The 12837-nt window shown below is 43.4% G+C and overlaps 1 protein-coding gene across 1 annotated transcript in view; it reads left to right on the top strand.

Annotated features, from left to right (window-relative positions):
* Positions 1 to 7916, top strand: part of RHOBTB3 (Rho related BTB domain containing 3) — a 51905-nt gene extending 43989 nt beyond the window's left edge. The window contains exons 11-12 of the mRNA XM_006019703.3: positions 1627 to 1723; positions 3436 to 7916. Coding sequence (XP_006019765.1) covers positions 1627 to 1723; positions 3436 to 3551 — 213 coding nt within the window. The 3' untranslated portion in view covers positions 3552 to 7916. The remainder of the gene's footprint in view (positions 1 to 1626; positions 1724 to 3435) is intronic.
* The last annotated feature ends 4921 nt before the right edge of the window (positions 7917 to 12837 follow it).

Here is a 12837-nt window from a genome sequence, read left to right as displayed (position 1 = left end):
CTGATCATAGAAGGCCACCAGGTTGGTCTGACAGGACGTGCCTCTGATGAACCCAAGTTGGTTGCCCCTAAGCATACACTCCCCTCCTGGCCTCTCGCAGATGTGCTCCTGGATAATTTTCTTGAAGAGCTTCCCCAGGACCAAGGTAAGACTAAAAGGCCTATAGTTTCCTGGGTCCTCCCTCCTCCCTTTTTTGAAAATGGGGACCACATTGGCCCTCTTCCAGTCCTGGCACCTCGCCAGAGCACCACAAGTGCTCGCAAAGCTGTGCCGGGGGACCTGCAATGATCTCTGCTAATTCTCTCAGCACTCTGGGGTGGAGATTGTCAGGACCTGCTGATTTAGACGTGTCCAGTCCCACCAGGAGGTCCCTGACTAGGTCCACTCCGACCCTGGGCCTGGCTACGCCTCCCCTGGGACCATCAGGGATCATGATGCGGGGGATGACCTGGTCCCTGCTCAGAAAAATGGAGGCAAAGAAGTTGTTAAATAAGTTAGCTTTGACTTCTGGTGTGTCTTGCAGAGGCCCTACATTACCCGGAACCTTCTTTTTTAAATATATAGGAGGTAAAAAGGACTTCTTGTTGTCCTTGATTCGGGTTGCTAGTCCCAGTTCCATCTTCGCCTTACCCTTCCTAACAGCCCCCTACAAACCCAAGCAAAGGCTGTATAGTCCTCCCTGGTGATGGCCCCTCCCTTCCATTGGGTGTACGCCTCCTTTTTAGCCTTGAGATGTTCCTGGATGCTTTTTGTTAGCCAAGGCCACTCTTGTTCCCTTTGACCCTTGTTGGGATTGCCACCCTTTGAGCTTGGAGGATCGTCTCCTTAAGGAGCAACCACTCTTCTTGGACTCCCAACTCCCCTCCGGGACCTGTCTCTCCCCGACTAATCTCCTTACCTCATTGAAATCCGGCCTCCTGAAGTCCAGGGTTACTGCCTTGCTGCAGGCCTTTGCCGCCCTGTGCTGGATGGTGAATTCCAGCAGGCAATGATCAGTGTCGCCCAGGTGATCAAGCACTCACAGTCCCCTCACCAGGTTGTCTCCCATGGCCAGGACCGGGTCTAACAAGGCATTTCCCCTGGCGTGACTGTGCACCTCCTGGGTTAGATGGAGGTCCTGTAACATGGCTAGGAACCTACGTGAGCAGTCAGACCTGCTCTTCCCAGCAGATGTCCGGATAGTTTAGGTCCCCTGTGATGACCACATCCTTTGACCTAACTGCCTCTGCAAGCTGACCTGAGAATTCCTGGTCAAGTTCTTCCCTCTAGTTGGGTGGTCTATAGTTGGCTCCCACTCTGCATATGGGACAGAGGCTGGGAAACCTGTTCCCCACTCAGTTCTGCGAGGGCAGAGCTGGGTGGGGAACAGGCTGGGGAGCTTGTTTCCTTGCTCAGCTCTGTGAGCTGAGCAAGGAATTTGCAGGTAGCAAATTTACTTGCAATTAGCGAGGTTTACTGCATAGTAAGCATGTACACGTGTAGACACACGTGCTTACTTTGCAGTAAATTATGCTACTGTGCAGTTAACATCTCATGTAGATGTACCCACAGAGTATGCAATGGTACTAATATTTTTATATAGTCACAAAGAGTGTTGCAGTGTTCTGTTTCTTTTTTTGCTTGTAGTTTCACAACTCTGACTGCCTTTCAACTTGGCTACTTCATTTCATTGCCACTAACTACCTCATCTTCAGTCAAAAGCCTGAATTCCAAGATCTTTCAGGTAATTTATCAATTGCTACCTTCAAAAAAATATATTTTTTCTGTTATTTTAGGACTGAAGATAAAATGCTAAGTAGTGTTACTCTTGAATGCCTAGGAGGGTAAATAAGACTTTTGGGGATAAATGGTTGAGTCTCATTTTATACATTGCTAATCAAAATAACAAGATACTTCCAAGGGCCAATAGTAGCCAAATACAGGTTTCCGTTGAGTTATGCGGTAGATGCGTTCCCGCAAGACTGTGCATAAATTGAAGTTGCATAAAGGGACCCCAGTATATAATGTAACAAATAGGAATATGTTCTAACAACAGTGGGAGAGGGAGTGAGGCTGCGGCTAGGGAAGGGGTGGGGAGAGAGGGACGGTACAGTTCAATGGCTGCAAGCAGCTGGTGTTGACCACTCCCGGGGCTGCAGTAGGGGGAGCTACAGTGACTGGAGAGAAGTGGAGCAGTGGGGTGAGTGGGGCTGCTGCCCACCCTGAGCACTGCTAAGAGGCCACACCCCCAACCTGCCCTCCCAGCATTGCCGCTAAGCACTGGGAGGAGCCCGGTGCCACCGCCAGCCACAGCCTGCAGCAGGACAATAGTAGGCTGCCGCCAGTCCCGAGCACCTGGAAGAGCTTGGTGCCACTGCCGGCCTCAGCCTGCAGCAGCCACCGGCCCCAGCTTGCAAGAGGACAAGAGCAGGTTGCCGCCTGCCCCGAGCACCATGACAAGCCTGGTGCTGCCCCTTCTGCAGTGGCCAACACCACCTGCTTGCAGTCGCTGGGCTGCACCACGCCCCTGCCCCCTTCCCTTCCTCTACAGATTTACCTCGCCGTGCCCCATGCCTCTGCTTCTCCCCACTCACCCCAGCCCCTGCTGCAGCAGCCCTGGGAGCAGCCAACATCACCTGCCTGCACCACCACGTGCCACAGCCCAGGGGCTTCGGTGAGTGGGGACAAGTGGAGCCCCGGAGCTGATCACATAAGAGTGAAATACTTCGCATATAATGAATTTGGGGTATAAAAAGGGTCATCACATAAGAGCCAATTTGCATATATAGAACCTGCACAAATCAAAGGAAACCTGTAAGTTATTTGGGAAAATGGAAGTAGAAAGGGATAAAGAGAAATAGTTGTGCCTTTAAAAAAAGGGACTGATTTTAGCAGAAACCATCTGTTAAAGCCAGATCTCTAGAGATGCATCTGTCCATTTTGCCTTATGAGAAACATAGAAGCCAGCTGCTTGGTGTTCAGTATTAATGGGGGCTGTAGGAGTGCAGAACCCCTCAGGACATTGCTGTTTGTACCTTTGTTCCTATCTGTAGAAAACTGACTGAGTTACCACTGCAGCAATTTGATCAGAAAAGGCTAGAAGATTGAGATAAAGCAGCATATATTGGCACATAGCTCTTCCCCTGTTTAAACTCTTAAAAATTAACTTTGGTAAATGTAGCACGATTAATTGTTAAACTAAATCGTTTGGGGTTTTTTAATATTAAATGTATGTTGCAATAAAACCTAGGCACAATGGACAGTTTCAGCCTTAAATTTTAGTTTACTTTTTATTATGTGCTTATGTATCCCAAACTTTTAAACCAGTTTTCATTATATCTTTCAGTTGTTTTGTTTTTATTTGTGTGTTTGTATGCACACGCACATGCCTGTGCATACCCACACAAAACCACATATGTAATGCTTTCCATTAAATTGTTTGTCTTTTCTGTTTAGTGGAAGAGCGCAATTTTATTGAGATGCACAGATGGCCTTCCAATATGTACCTGAAACAACTTGCAGATTACAGGAATTACATCCACTCCCAGAAATGTCACTGCACAGTTATGTAATCAAAATTCAGTAAAGATTGATGGACTGAAAAATCTCAGATTAGAAATAATTTGGAAAGTATTAAGACTCTAATAAGAAATGAAAAATGCTCAAGGGCCAGAAAGCACTGTACGGTACACTAGTGCATTTGCTAGTACTCTTTGCAATTAAATGCTGTAACATTTTAAAGGGATGAAATATACATTGGAGGACAGCAAAAGGATTTAACCCAGTATGGGACTGTTGTACAGCTCTAACTTGTTTCTCCTTTCAAGGGATTTTTTGCTGTAGTGGTGGTGTTTTCTGCTTCTAGGTTGTTTATCTTGTGTTCAACCCCTGGTTGGGATTTCAAAGGAATGTTAGGGAGTTGTGTATTGACCTCCTTAGGCTTTTTGATATTCCACCTCAGAAAGCATAGGATTACCAGTTTTTGTAGCATATACTATATGTATTTGCTAGATTAAACATATTCTTAAAAGCATTGGACTACACCATGATTTACACATTTCATCCCTTTAATTTTTTTTTGTTTTTACCTCTATACATAGCCATCTATACATGGTTTGGAATCTGAAATGCTTTTCTGTTTCTCTGTATTTCAGCAAAATCTTGCAGGCAAATGCCATTTTGGGAGGGGAATTTCACACTAGAATTGTAGGAGATTTTGTATGGGTAATTTCCATAGAGTTAAAAATAGGAGTTCCCTTACTATTTTGGGACAGAATTCACCATGGGACTTCACTGCTTGATGCAGCTAGCACACAATTCTTATGTTTAGTTCTGTATTAGAATAACAATGATTCAAAAGTGCTGTAAAAGATGAGCAAGAGCAACTTTGTTATAACTCTTTCATGCGTGGGAAAGTAGAAGCAGAGAAAGATGACATGATTTGTTTGAGATCACACGGCAAGTCAATGCAGAGCCGTGAATAGAACAGTGCCTCCTGCTGAGAATATAGAACATGGCAGTCTGCCTCCACTTCAGAAAAAGAAAGATGGAGCAAAAATGGTGACACATGAAAATAGAAATATAATATGCATATCAATTCATATCAATGCATATCAGAAATGTAAAAAGGATTTAACTTCTTATTTGTTTCCTAAATTTGTAATATTTGTTTATAATAGAAGTTAAAAATTCTAGGCATTTAGGTTATTAATTGGATGGACAAAACAGGAAGTTTCAGGCCATGGTCAAAATGAGCACATGATTACAAGTCTAATTTGCATGCACATATACCTATTAGCATGATCAGTCAGTATCTGCACCTGCAAGTTGCCAGTCATTTAAATGACAGTTTGTATGTGCAGATACCAACTTTCTTGATGTGTTCAGTCTTGATAATTACACATACAATGTAGATGCATAAATGTTTGCCTATTGTTGCACGTGGTCCTATATTTTAGTATTTTGCAAATCTGACCCAATTTGTTAGAATTTATCGCCAGGAATTAATCCTTTGCCAATAACTAAGTATAGTGGGATATTTTTTTATTTTCCTGGAGAAGTTTTTATACACATTTCCCTATTAAAAGCTTTTTTAAAAAGCAGTTAGGCCTGTTGCAAATATGGACCATTTCTGTCTGACAAGCAGAAATATTTTGATATTCTATATTTTATCTGTTTGGTTTAACCACAAGTTTTATATAGTCAAGCCAAGCAATGTGAGAACATGTATTATTTATTCACAGATTTATTATAAATTGCAAATTACTCAGACACAAAAAATTGCTTTTTGTTCTTAGTTTTCTGTTTTACAACTCATGATGGGTATAGATATTACACCAGTTCAAACACAAAATGCAACTCATAATTTAAGAATATTAGTGATTTCTCCAGTCTTTATTCTATGTGGATAAATGCCTTTCTTTAGAAATGGAAGTGTTGATCTTAATTCTATTTTCAAATTGATATTTTAGCATTTAAAACTCCCCGAAAGTGGGTTGTGGTACTTGTTTTGTTACTGTAGATACCATTTTGCTATCCATATATCTTATTAGGTATAATTTATAAATCCACAGATGATAGATACCGAGGAGGTAGTCAAAACACTACTGAGTTTGATATAGAAGACAGTCTTTACATGTAATTTTAAACATTTTAAAATGTTTGCATTAGTTTAAAAATTAAGAAGCTCTTGAAAATATACATGATTTGGACAAAGTAAAACCTAAGATCAAAACCTGTAAATTAGTTTTGGAAAGTTGTTATTTTCAGGCTTCTAATTCGACAAAGCTGTTCTGCTAATAGTGTTTGCACTTCTCTGGATATAGGATTGTCTCATATCTTTAAAAAGCAGCTTAACATATAGCACAGTAGTATCCAGAGGTTGTATTCTTATAATTACATTGGGTGCATGTTCAAGGGGTAATAAGATTAGATTCAATAAAGAATTTAGGTGCCTACAGATATAGGAAATGTAACACCCAGCTTTCAGTTGCCTGGCCCCAGAGCAAAATTCAAGTCCCCTACACTCCATATAGAACATGGGCAAGTGAAGAGCTTTGGAATCATAATCCAAAAAAAATCCCCACATCATGTGAGGCCCTGCTAAGAGCTAGCTAATAGAACCCAATCATCCTGTCCTGCTCTGGTGCTTGACGAGCCTCTTGTCCCCTGGGAATTGGAGTCTAGAAGCCTCTCTTGCTGGTAGGCACTTACTGCCATTCTTTCAAAGGATTGGAAAGGGTTCAAATCATAATGAGTCTGGTTGAAAAGGATAGTAATATTAGTGGCACCTACCTTTTGATATAATAGCTGAGTAGTTACAACACTTGTCCAGGAAGTGGGAGACCCAGGTTCAGTGCCCTCCTCAGTCTGAGAACGATGGTAATCATTTGATTGTAGGCTAGGCTGATGGGAGCATCCTTCCCCTCTGCTGTGGAAGCTGTGCTGTTGCACGGCAAAGCATGCAGGAGTCATGGAGAGAGATTGGTATGCAGCATGAGAGCGAACAGGCATTCAGGAAGGAGGAGGATTTTAGTCTGATGGGAGAAGTCTTACTTTTCCATGTCTGCTCTTTGCACAGCTTATACAGTTTTTTCGGTGTTCCTTGAATGTAAAACACAGAAACAGTCCTGTAAGAAGGGACCAGATGCAGGACTTGCCTCTCCTAGGAAGTGCCCTGATTGCTCTGCAGCAGGGTCAAGCTCCATCTGTCTCTCTCTGACACCATAAACTTTGCCTTTTTGTTTTGCGCTGGGGCACGGCCTCAGCTGGAGAGTAGGATGGTATCCCCACACAGCCTATCCCAAAGTCTGGTGAGTAGACATTATCCAAAGGAGTGGGAATAAAATTTTAACTGCCTCAGGCTGAGGAGGGCATTGAACTGGTACCTCTTGGTTTCTGAGCGAGCAATCTAGCCACAAAGCTATTATATGTAAGAGACATTTCTTTATCCTGATTTTTTTTTAAAAAAAGTAGCCACAAGTGCATTTTGTGAGGGGCCTAATCCTACCAGATCATGACTTTTAGATCAGGCCTCTCAGAGGCTTAGGCAGAGGAAACCCAACTTCTGGATCCTGACTGGGTTTAGGACGAGGCTAAGCACCTAGGTGTTTGGACTGGGGTCGTTCTGTGCATGGCCAGATACCGAACTCTGGGCACTTAGGGAATTTTCAAGTCACACCTTAGAGCTGGATGAGCAGGTTTAGGCATCTCCAGGGCTAGGCAACCACGATCTAAAAAACCCCCAGCCAGCCACCCCTGGCATGTTGTTTCCAACTAAGTCCTGCTGTAGGCACATAAGTGTTTTAATACATTTATCCTTAGCTTATTAGATAGTGTTGCATACAATTTTTTTCCAGTTTATTTATTGTCTATATATATATATATATGCACACATGCCAAGCCAGCACTGAGGCTTTGTATAGAGAGGCTGCTGTAGAAAGTCTTCTGCACTGAGTAATACTAGATTCCACAAGCCAAACAATCCCCAGTTATAGTCTTTAGGTCTTGATGCATTATACCTGAAAAAGAAAAATATTAGGGAAAGGAAAAAATATATTACTAGAGTTATAGGTACACAAACAAGCTACCATGACAGCTAGGGATGTCAGATTGATAGCATGTCAGCTATTCAGCAGTAGCTGCTTGATTGCTCTCTGTGATAAATGTGAGATAAGTCAATCCCACTTCCATTAAGAGGTAAGAGTAGGCATATGGGTTCTCCCCATGGGATATATGATGTCCCATAACTGCTGTCAGAGTAATTTGTTTGTACGCTCACAATCTATGGTATATTTTGAATATTCACAGGTGTCAAAGGTTTGATAATTTTACAGTTTTAAGAATGGTATGTCTGTGTTTTAATATAGCCTGATTAATATTTACATGTTTTTAGATTAGTATTTAACTCTTTGTAACAAAATAAACATTTATACCAATTCTATCTCATGTGATTACTTTATCCATTTGTGTTTGAAAAATATGGACATTGTGATGGAAATAATTTTTCTGTTTCTTATGTAATTTACAGAGCAACTGAAAACATGCAAATAAAATTATGTATTTATATTTTAGTAGTGCCCCAAGTTGCTAGTTAGGACATCACTGCATTAGAATGCAGCCTTTTCATGTCTAAGGCTGTAACCATGTTGCCATCATCTGAATTTTTACCTCTCTTACACTCTCAGTAAAGACCTTTTGAGTCCAGATGTGAGAAGAGGAGATATAGAAAAAGAGTGTGAAGCCCAGTTTTTATTCTTGCAGCAGAGTGCAGCTGACTCTGTCTTAGCAGTTATTGCCAATAGTTGTTATTCAGAGATGATGTCTCATAAAATGATCTGATGCTCAGTAGCAGTAAAGGAGGATTATGCAGGCTACTCTGGGATGACTATAGGAGCAAGATGTGCCCTATGTCCTATGGGCGGGTCCAGATCCATCTGCAGAGCCACAAACTGCACGCGTTGCACACGCAGGCGTTCGCCCCACTGCTGATTTGCAGGGTGGCGGATTTTTTTGACACTGGGAGATCCCAGTGTCAAAAAACCCCACAGCAGACAAGAGCAGGGTGGCACACATGGTGGCAGCATATGGCACCCGAAACCAGAGCCTGGCCAGCCAGACCTATGTTCTGGTTGCTGGCCAGGCTCCACCCACCCAGATCACTGCCACTGGAGTCCCAGGCGGCCCCCCCAGGGCCCCAGGTAAGGCAGCCTCCCCTACCCCACCCAGGGCAACTTGTGCACTAGAATGCACATGCAGGGGTGTTCCCCAGGGACAAGTAACAGCAGCACAACATAGTCTTCCCCAAGTCATGTTGAAAGCCACCCTTAAGAGCCAAGAATGCAGCCTCAGTCAGCTGTTCCTTAGCAAAATTACCACAGTTCCTCCCCAATTATAAACAAGTGTTCCAAGTTAAACTCACTTAGCTTCATTACTTAATACTTGGTAAAATTTCTTGACTGCTTTTCTCCAGTGATACCCTATACTCTTGCACAAAGTCCTTTCTCTTACTAGTAAGGCAAAACGAACACCTGGTACATGGGCAAGACATAGCTTGTTCCATGTATCTCAGCTACCAGAATAAGACAGTAGCTGCAGTTCGTTCGAATGTGGTGTTTATATGCACATAGCTGCTGTGCATGTAGAGACTTTTGACCTGTGGAGTATGTGTGTGTATAATTCTCCCTGCTTTGCTCTGAGAGCATGAAGGGCAAAGCACACCATCTGTGCTGCACCTTTTTGTCATCAGCAGAATCCCAGGTGTACTAGGCTCTCTGATAGTAGGGCCTGCTAATTAGTGACTGTAAATTGCAAGCTCATGGATCAGTATATCTTGTAGCTGAATAAATAAAAGGGTTTTTTGCTACTTGTCATTTGGCATGTTTCCATTTGGCTGGGATATCTCATTAGTCTCTGTTAGGACAAAGGATAATAGCCCTGGAAGGATGTAGAAATACTCTGCCTTTTTAATGGGGATGTATTTGGTAGCCATGTTGGTCTAAGAAAAAAACTAAATGAAAAACTAGAACTCTTGGTTCAGAGATGATATCTTTTATTAGACCAACTATGAAATTGCAAAAATATTATCTTTTTCTGCAAGCTTTCAGGCACACAAACCCTCCCCCCTTCTTATCTGCACATCAAAGAGTAACTCGCAAAGACACTCTGTACAAAAATGAAATTTATTTTTTACCTATACGGACTTTTTACCATCTTTAATTTTTCCTGAGCCTGAGGAAGGGTGTGTGCGCCCAAAAGCTTGCAGAAAAAGATATATTTTTTTGTGATTTCTTAGTTGGTCTAATAAAAGATATCATCTCTGAACCAAGAGTTCTGGAGTTTTGCATTTCTGCCTTTTTAATGGCACTTAGTACTTCTTGTTCACTTTGCATGAGGTGAGAGTTTCCAAGGATGGGTTTTGCCATAACTGCCTGATATATAGACAAAGCCTCATTCTTTGCAGGGGAAGAATGGAGTAAGTCCAACAGCTCTTGATCATTTGGTTCCTAAAACATTTATGTTTTAGCTCAGTGCATAGCTGTGACCTATGGACAAAGGATGCTTTTTGTTTCATTAAGTCTTGTTAAGCCAGTCTTGAATTCACCTTAGAATTAATTGTGATCCTTAGAAGATAATTCTACTGATATTCAAAACAGGAGCTTTGTACCCATAAGTAATTAGTATAAGTCAACTTTCTTTGTTGAGTTTCAGATATTTTGATCAAAACAAGTTTAGATAAGGGGTAGCTCAAAAACAATTTAAAAAAGCATAGGATCTTATAGTTTCATATCCCAGGTGGGTCTGCCAAGGATGATATGAAAGAGGTGCCTTTCGCAATCATTTTAAGACAGACCTCTGATGTGAGGTGAGTGCTACTATAACTACTCTCCAGACCCTGTCTCCTTTGTAGAGATGCTATTGTTTTACTAATATCCAAGCTCAATCAATGTGTTTATTTTGAATTCCAAGTATTTTCAGTACTGATCCTTAAATGTTTCCAAAATATATTGGGTATAGATCATTGGCTATCCTTGACCTCTTCCATAAGGATCTGTAGAGCCATTGTTACTTTTTTACGGTAGTTTCAAAACCCTTCTAAGGTACCCTTGTTTGGTACTGGGGAGGTTGAGGTACTGATTTGGCTGGGGAGGTTGAGGTGATGAGATGAGGTTCCCCACTACTTTCTTCTCCCATGTCCATAGGTTGGTACATACAGAACTTTCACAGTATGTGCAAGTTGAGGGGCAGCTGAGATGGTAAAGACCATTGATTAAGATCCTCTAAGGCAGGGGTGCTCAGTCTTCAGCCCAAGCCAAATGTAGCCCACAGGACCTTGGAACCAGCCTGCGGGACTCCACACGTTGGGAAATTTGGTGGCAGGGGAGCTGTGGCAGGTCTGACGCTCCTCTCTGCTGCCAAAAATCCAAGCCCCATAGGGTAAGTCAGAGCTGGGCCAGGATGCTTCCCCTGAAAGAGCCAACTGGGTTGGGGCTGGGCTGTTCCCTCTGTGCAGCTGGTTTGCGGCTGGGCTGCATACCTGTCTCCTTTCAAGGTCTGGCCATGCTCTCTTCCCCTTCACTGTGGGGCTGGACCATACACCACTCCCCTGTGGGGCTGGATCAGAACTGGATCACACCTTTCCCCCCTCCCCCACAGGGCTAGGCTGGGGTCAGACCAAGCCCCTTTCCACCTCACAGCTGGATCAGGTCTGGGCTGCCTCCCCTGCCCCTCTGTGCAGCCAGATGGGCAGTGCTCCCCATCGGCCCACCAGCCAAAGAGGTTGAGCACCACTGCTCTAAGATGACAGACTGTCGGAGTATTTACTCGTGCCTGGAGATGTCCAAGCACCTTAGTACAGGCATGCTAACATAAATGGCTAGGAATCTTTTGGCCAGGGTGTTGGAGACATTGTGCCTATTGGATCATATCCCAGCATGATCATCTAAAGTCCTTGTTGTGGGATATTGAAGAAGATAGAGGAGCACTCTGAATCCTGTCTACCATCAGCCACTATTGAAAAAGTGGATGAAAGGGCAGAAACAAGGGTCCAGGGCACTGTGGTCAACTTTTAATTCTATCCATGACACTGCTGACAAACCTAGTATTTTAGAGACCTAGTTTCCTGACACTAGTACTGGAACAGAGGCTGCACAATAGCAACGATTCACGGTGAGTAGGTTTGCTAGTGCTGCAACCACAGGATGCTGTATTTTACATATAAGGCATTGTTGTAGACTCCTTGTGGACTGATGTTGGTTCAAGCATCTGGCAGTGCTGAATCGCTCCAGAAGAAGTCAGTGCTATAAGGCTGGAATCCAGTGGAGCGAAGCACTGAGCTGATGAGACTTTCAGTGATGCTGTAAGCATCAGCTCCTTGGTAACATGGTGCTTTGGTGCTGAGTCCTTGGTCCTGTAATGCATCCAGGTTTTGGTGGGAACTACTCAGGGCTACTGAGCCTTGGTGAAAGGGCAAGAGAGGTCTTTCTAATGGATTTCTCCACTGGTTCTCCCTCTTGCCTAAGAATTTCTTGTTCACTTTTATTTACTCAATGAAGCATTTCTTACAAGGTAAGGTTAACAAGTGCATGTTCCTGCTCTTTGATTTGTAGGTTGCATGTTCAAGAAGGTTTTGCTATACATGTCAGGCCTGTAGACTTGCCCAGGAGGTAAAATCTGCAGCCTTGACTGCTCTAGCTGGATGGAGGCAGAGGACTTGTAGATGCAGCAGTTTCCCAGAACATGTGATTTATTTATTTTTTCTGTGCCCCCCCCAAACTAGCAGCCCTCAACCTTTTGGCCCCATGGGCCAGAAGAGTGGCCTACAGGCCAGATCAGGCCCTACATTCCAGGATCAGGCCCCACACTGGCCCCATGTACCAGGAGTGAGCTCTGGGGCCCCATGCTACCTCTTCTTGGCTCCACATGCCAGGATTGGGCCCCATGCTGCTGTGTGCACCCAATCTTGTGTACAGAGCCACAGCCCACAGATCTCCCTGCAGACCAGGGAGGAGCCTCACAGGCCTGTGGCCTAGTACTGGGGGCCAGATCTTGCTTATTGTATCCTAAACAATAGATAGTTGAGCCAGTGGGACATCTGCCAGTAGAGTTACAGGGCATAACCCAGTGCTTTACCACTCCATCCAGGAAGAGCACAGACTATCTGCAGATGCTTCCATCACCTTGCTAGCCAAACTCTAACACAGACAAAGGCTGAATACTTAAGGGGAAAAATGCAAGATTGAACAACAAGAAAATATGTTCCACTGATTTTCTTAGCCAATTCCTATTCAAAGGGAACTTTCAAATTCTGTGTCAGGGCAGATACTTTAGATCTATCGGATGACATATTGCTTGTTGTAG

The sequence above is a fragment of the Alligator sinensis genome, unplaced genomic scaffold (genome assembly GCF_000455745.1).
Source record: "Alligator sinensis unplaced genomic scaffold, ASM45574v1 scaffold223_1, whole genome shotgun sequence".
In the NCBI taxonomy this organism is placed as follows: Eukaryota; Metazoa; Chordata; order Crocodylia; family Alligatoridae; genus Alligator; species Alligator sinensis.
This window is presented reverse-complemented; position numbering and strand designations above follow the sequence as displayed.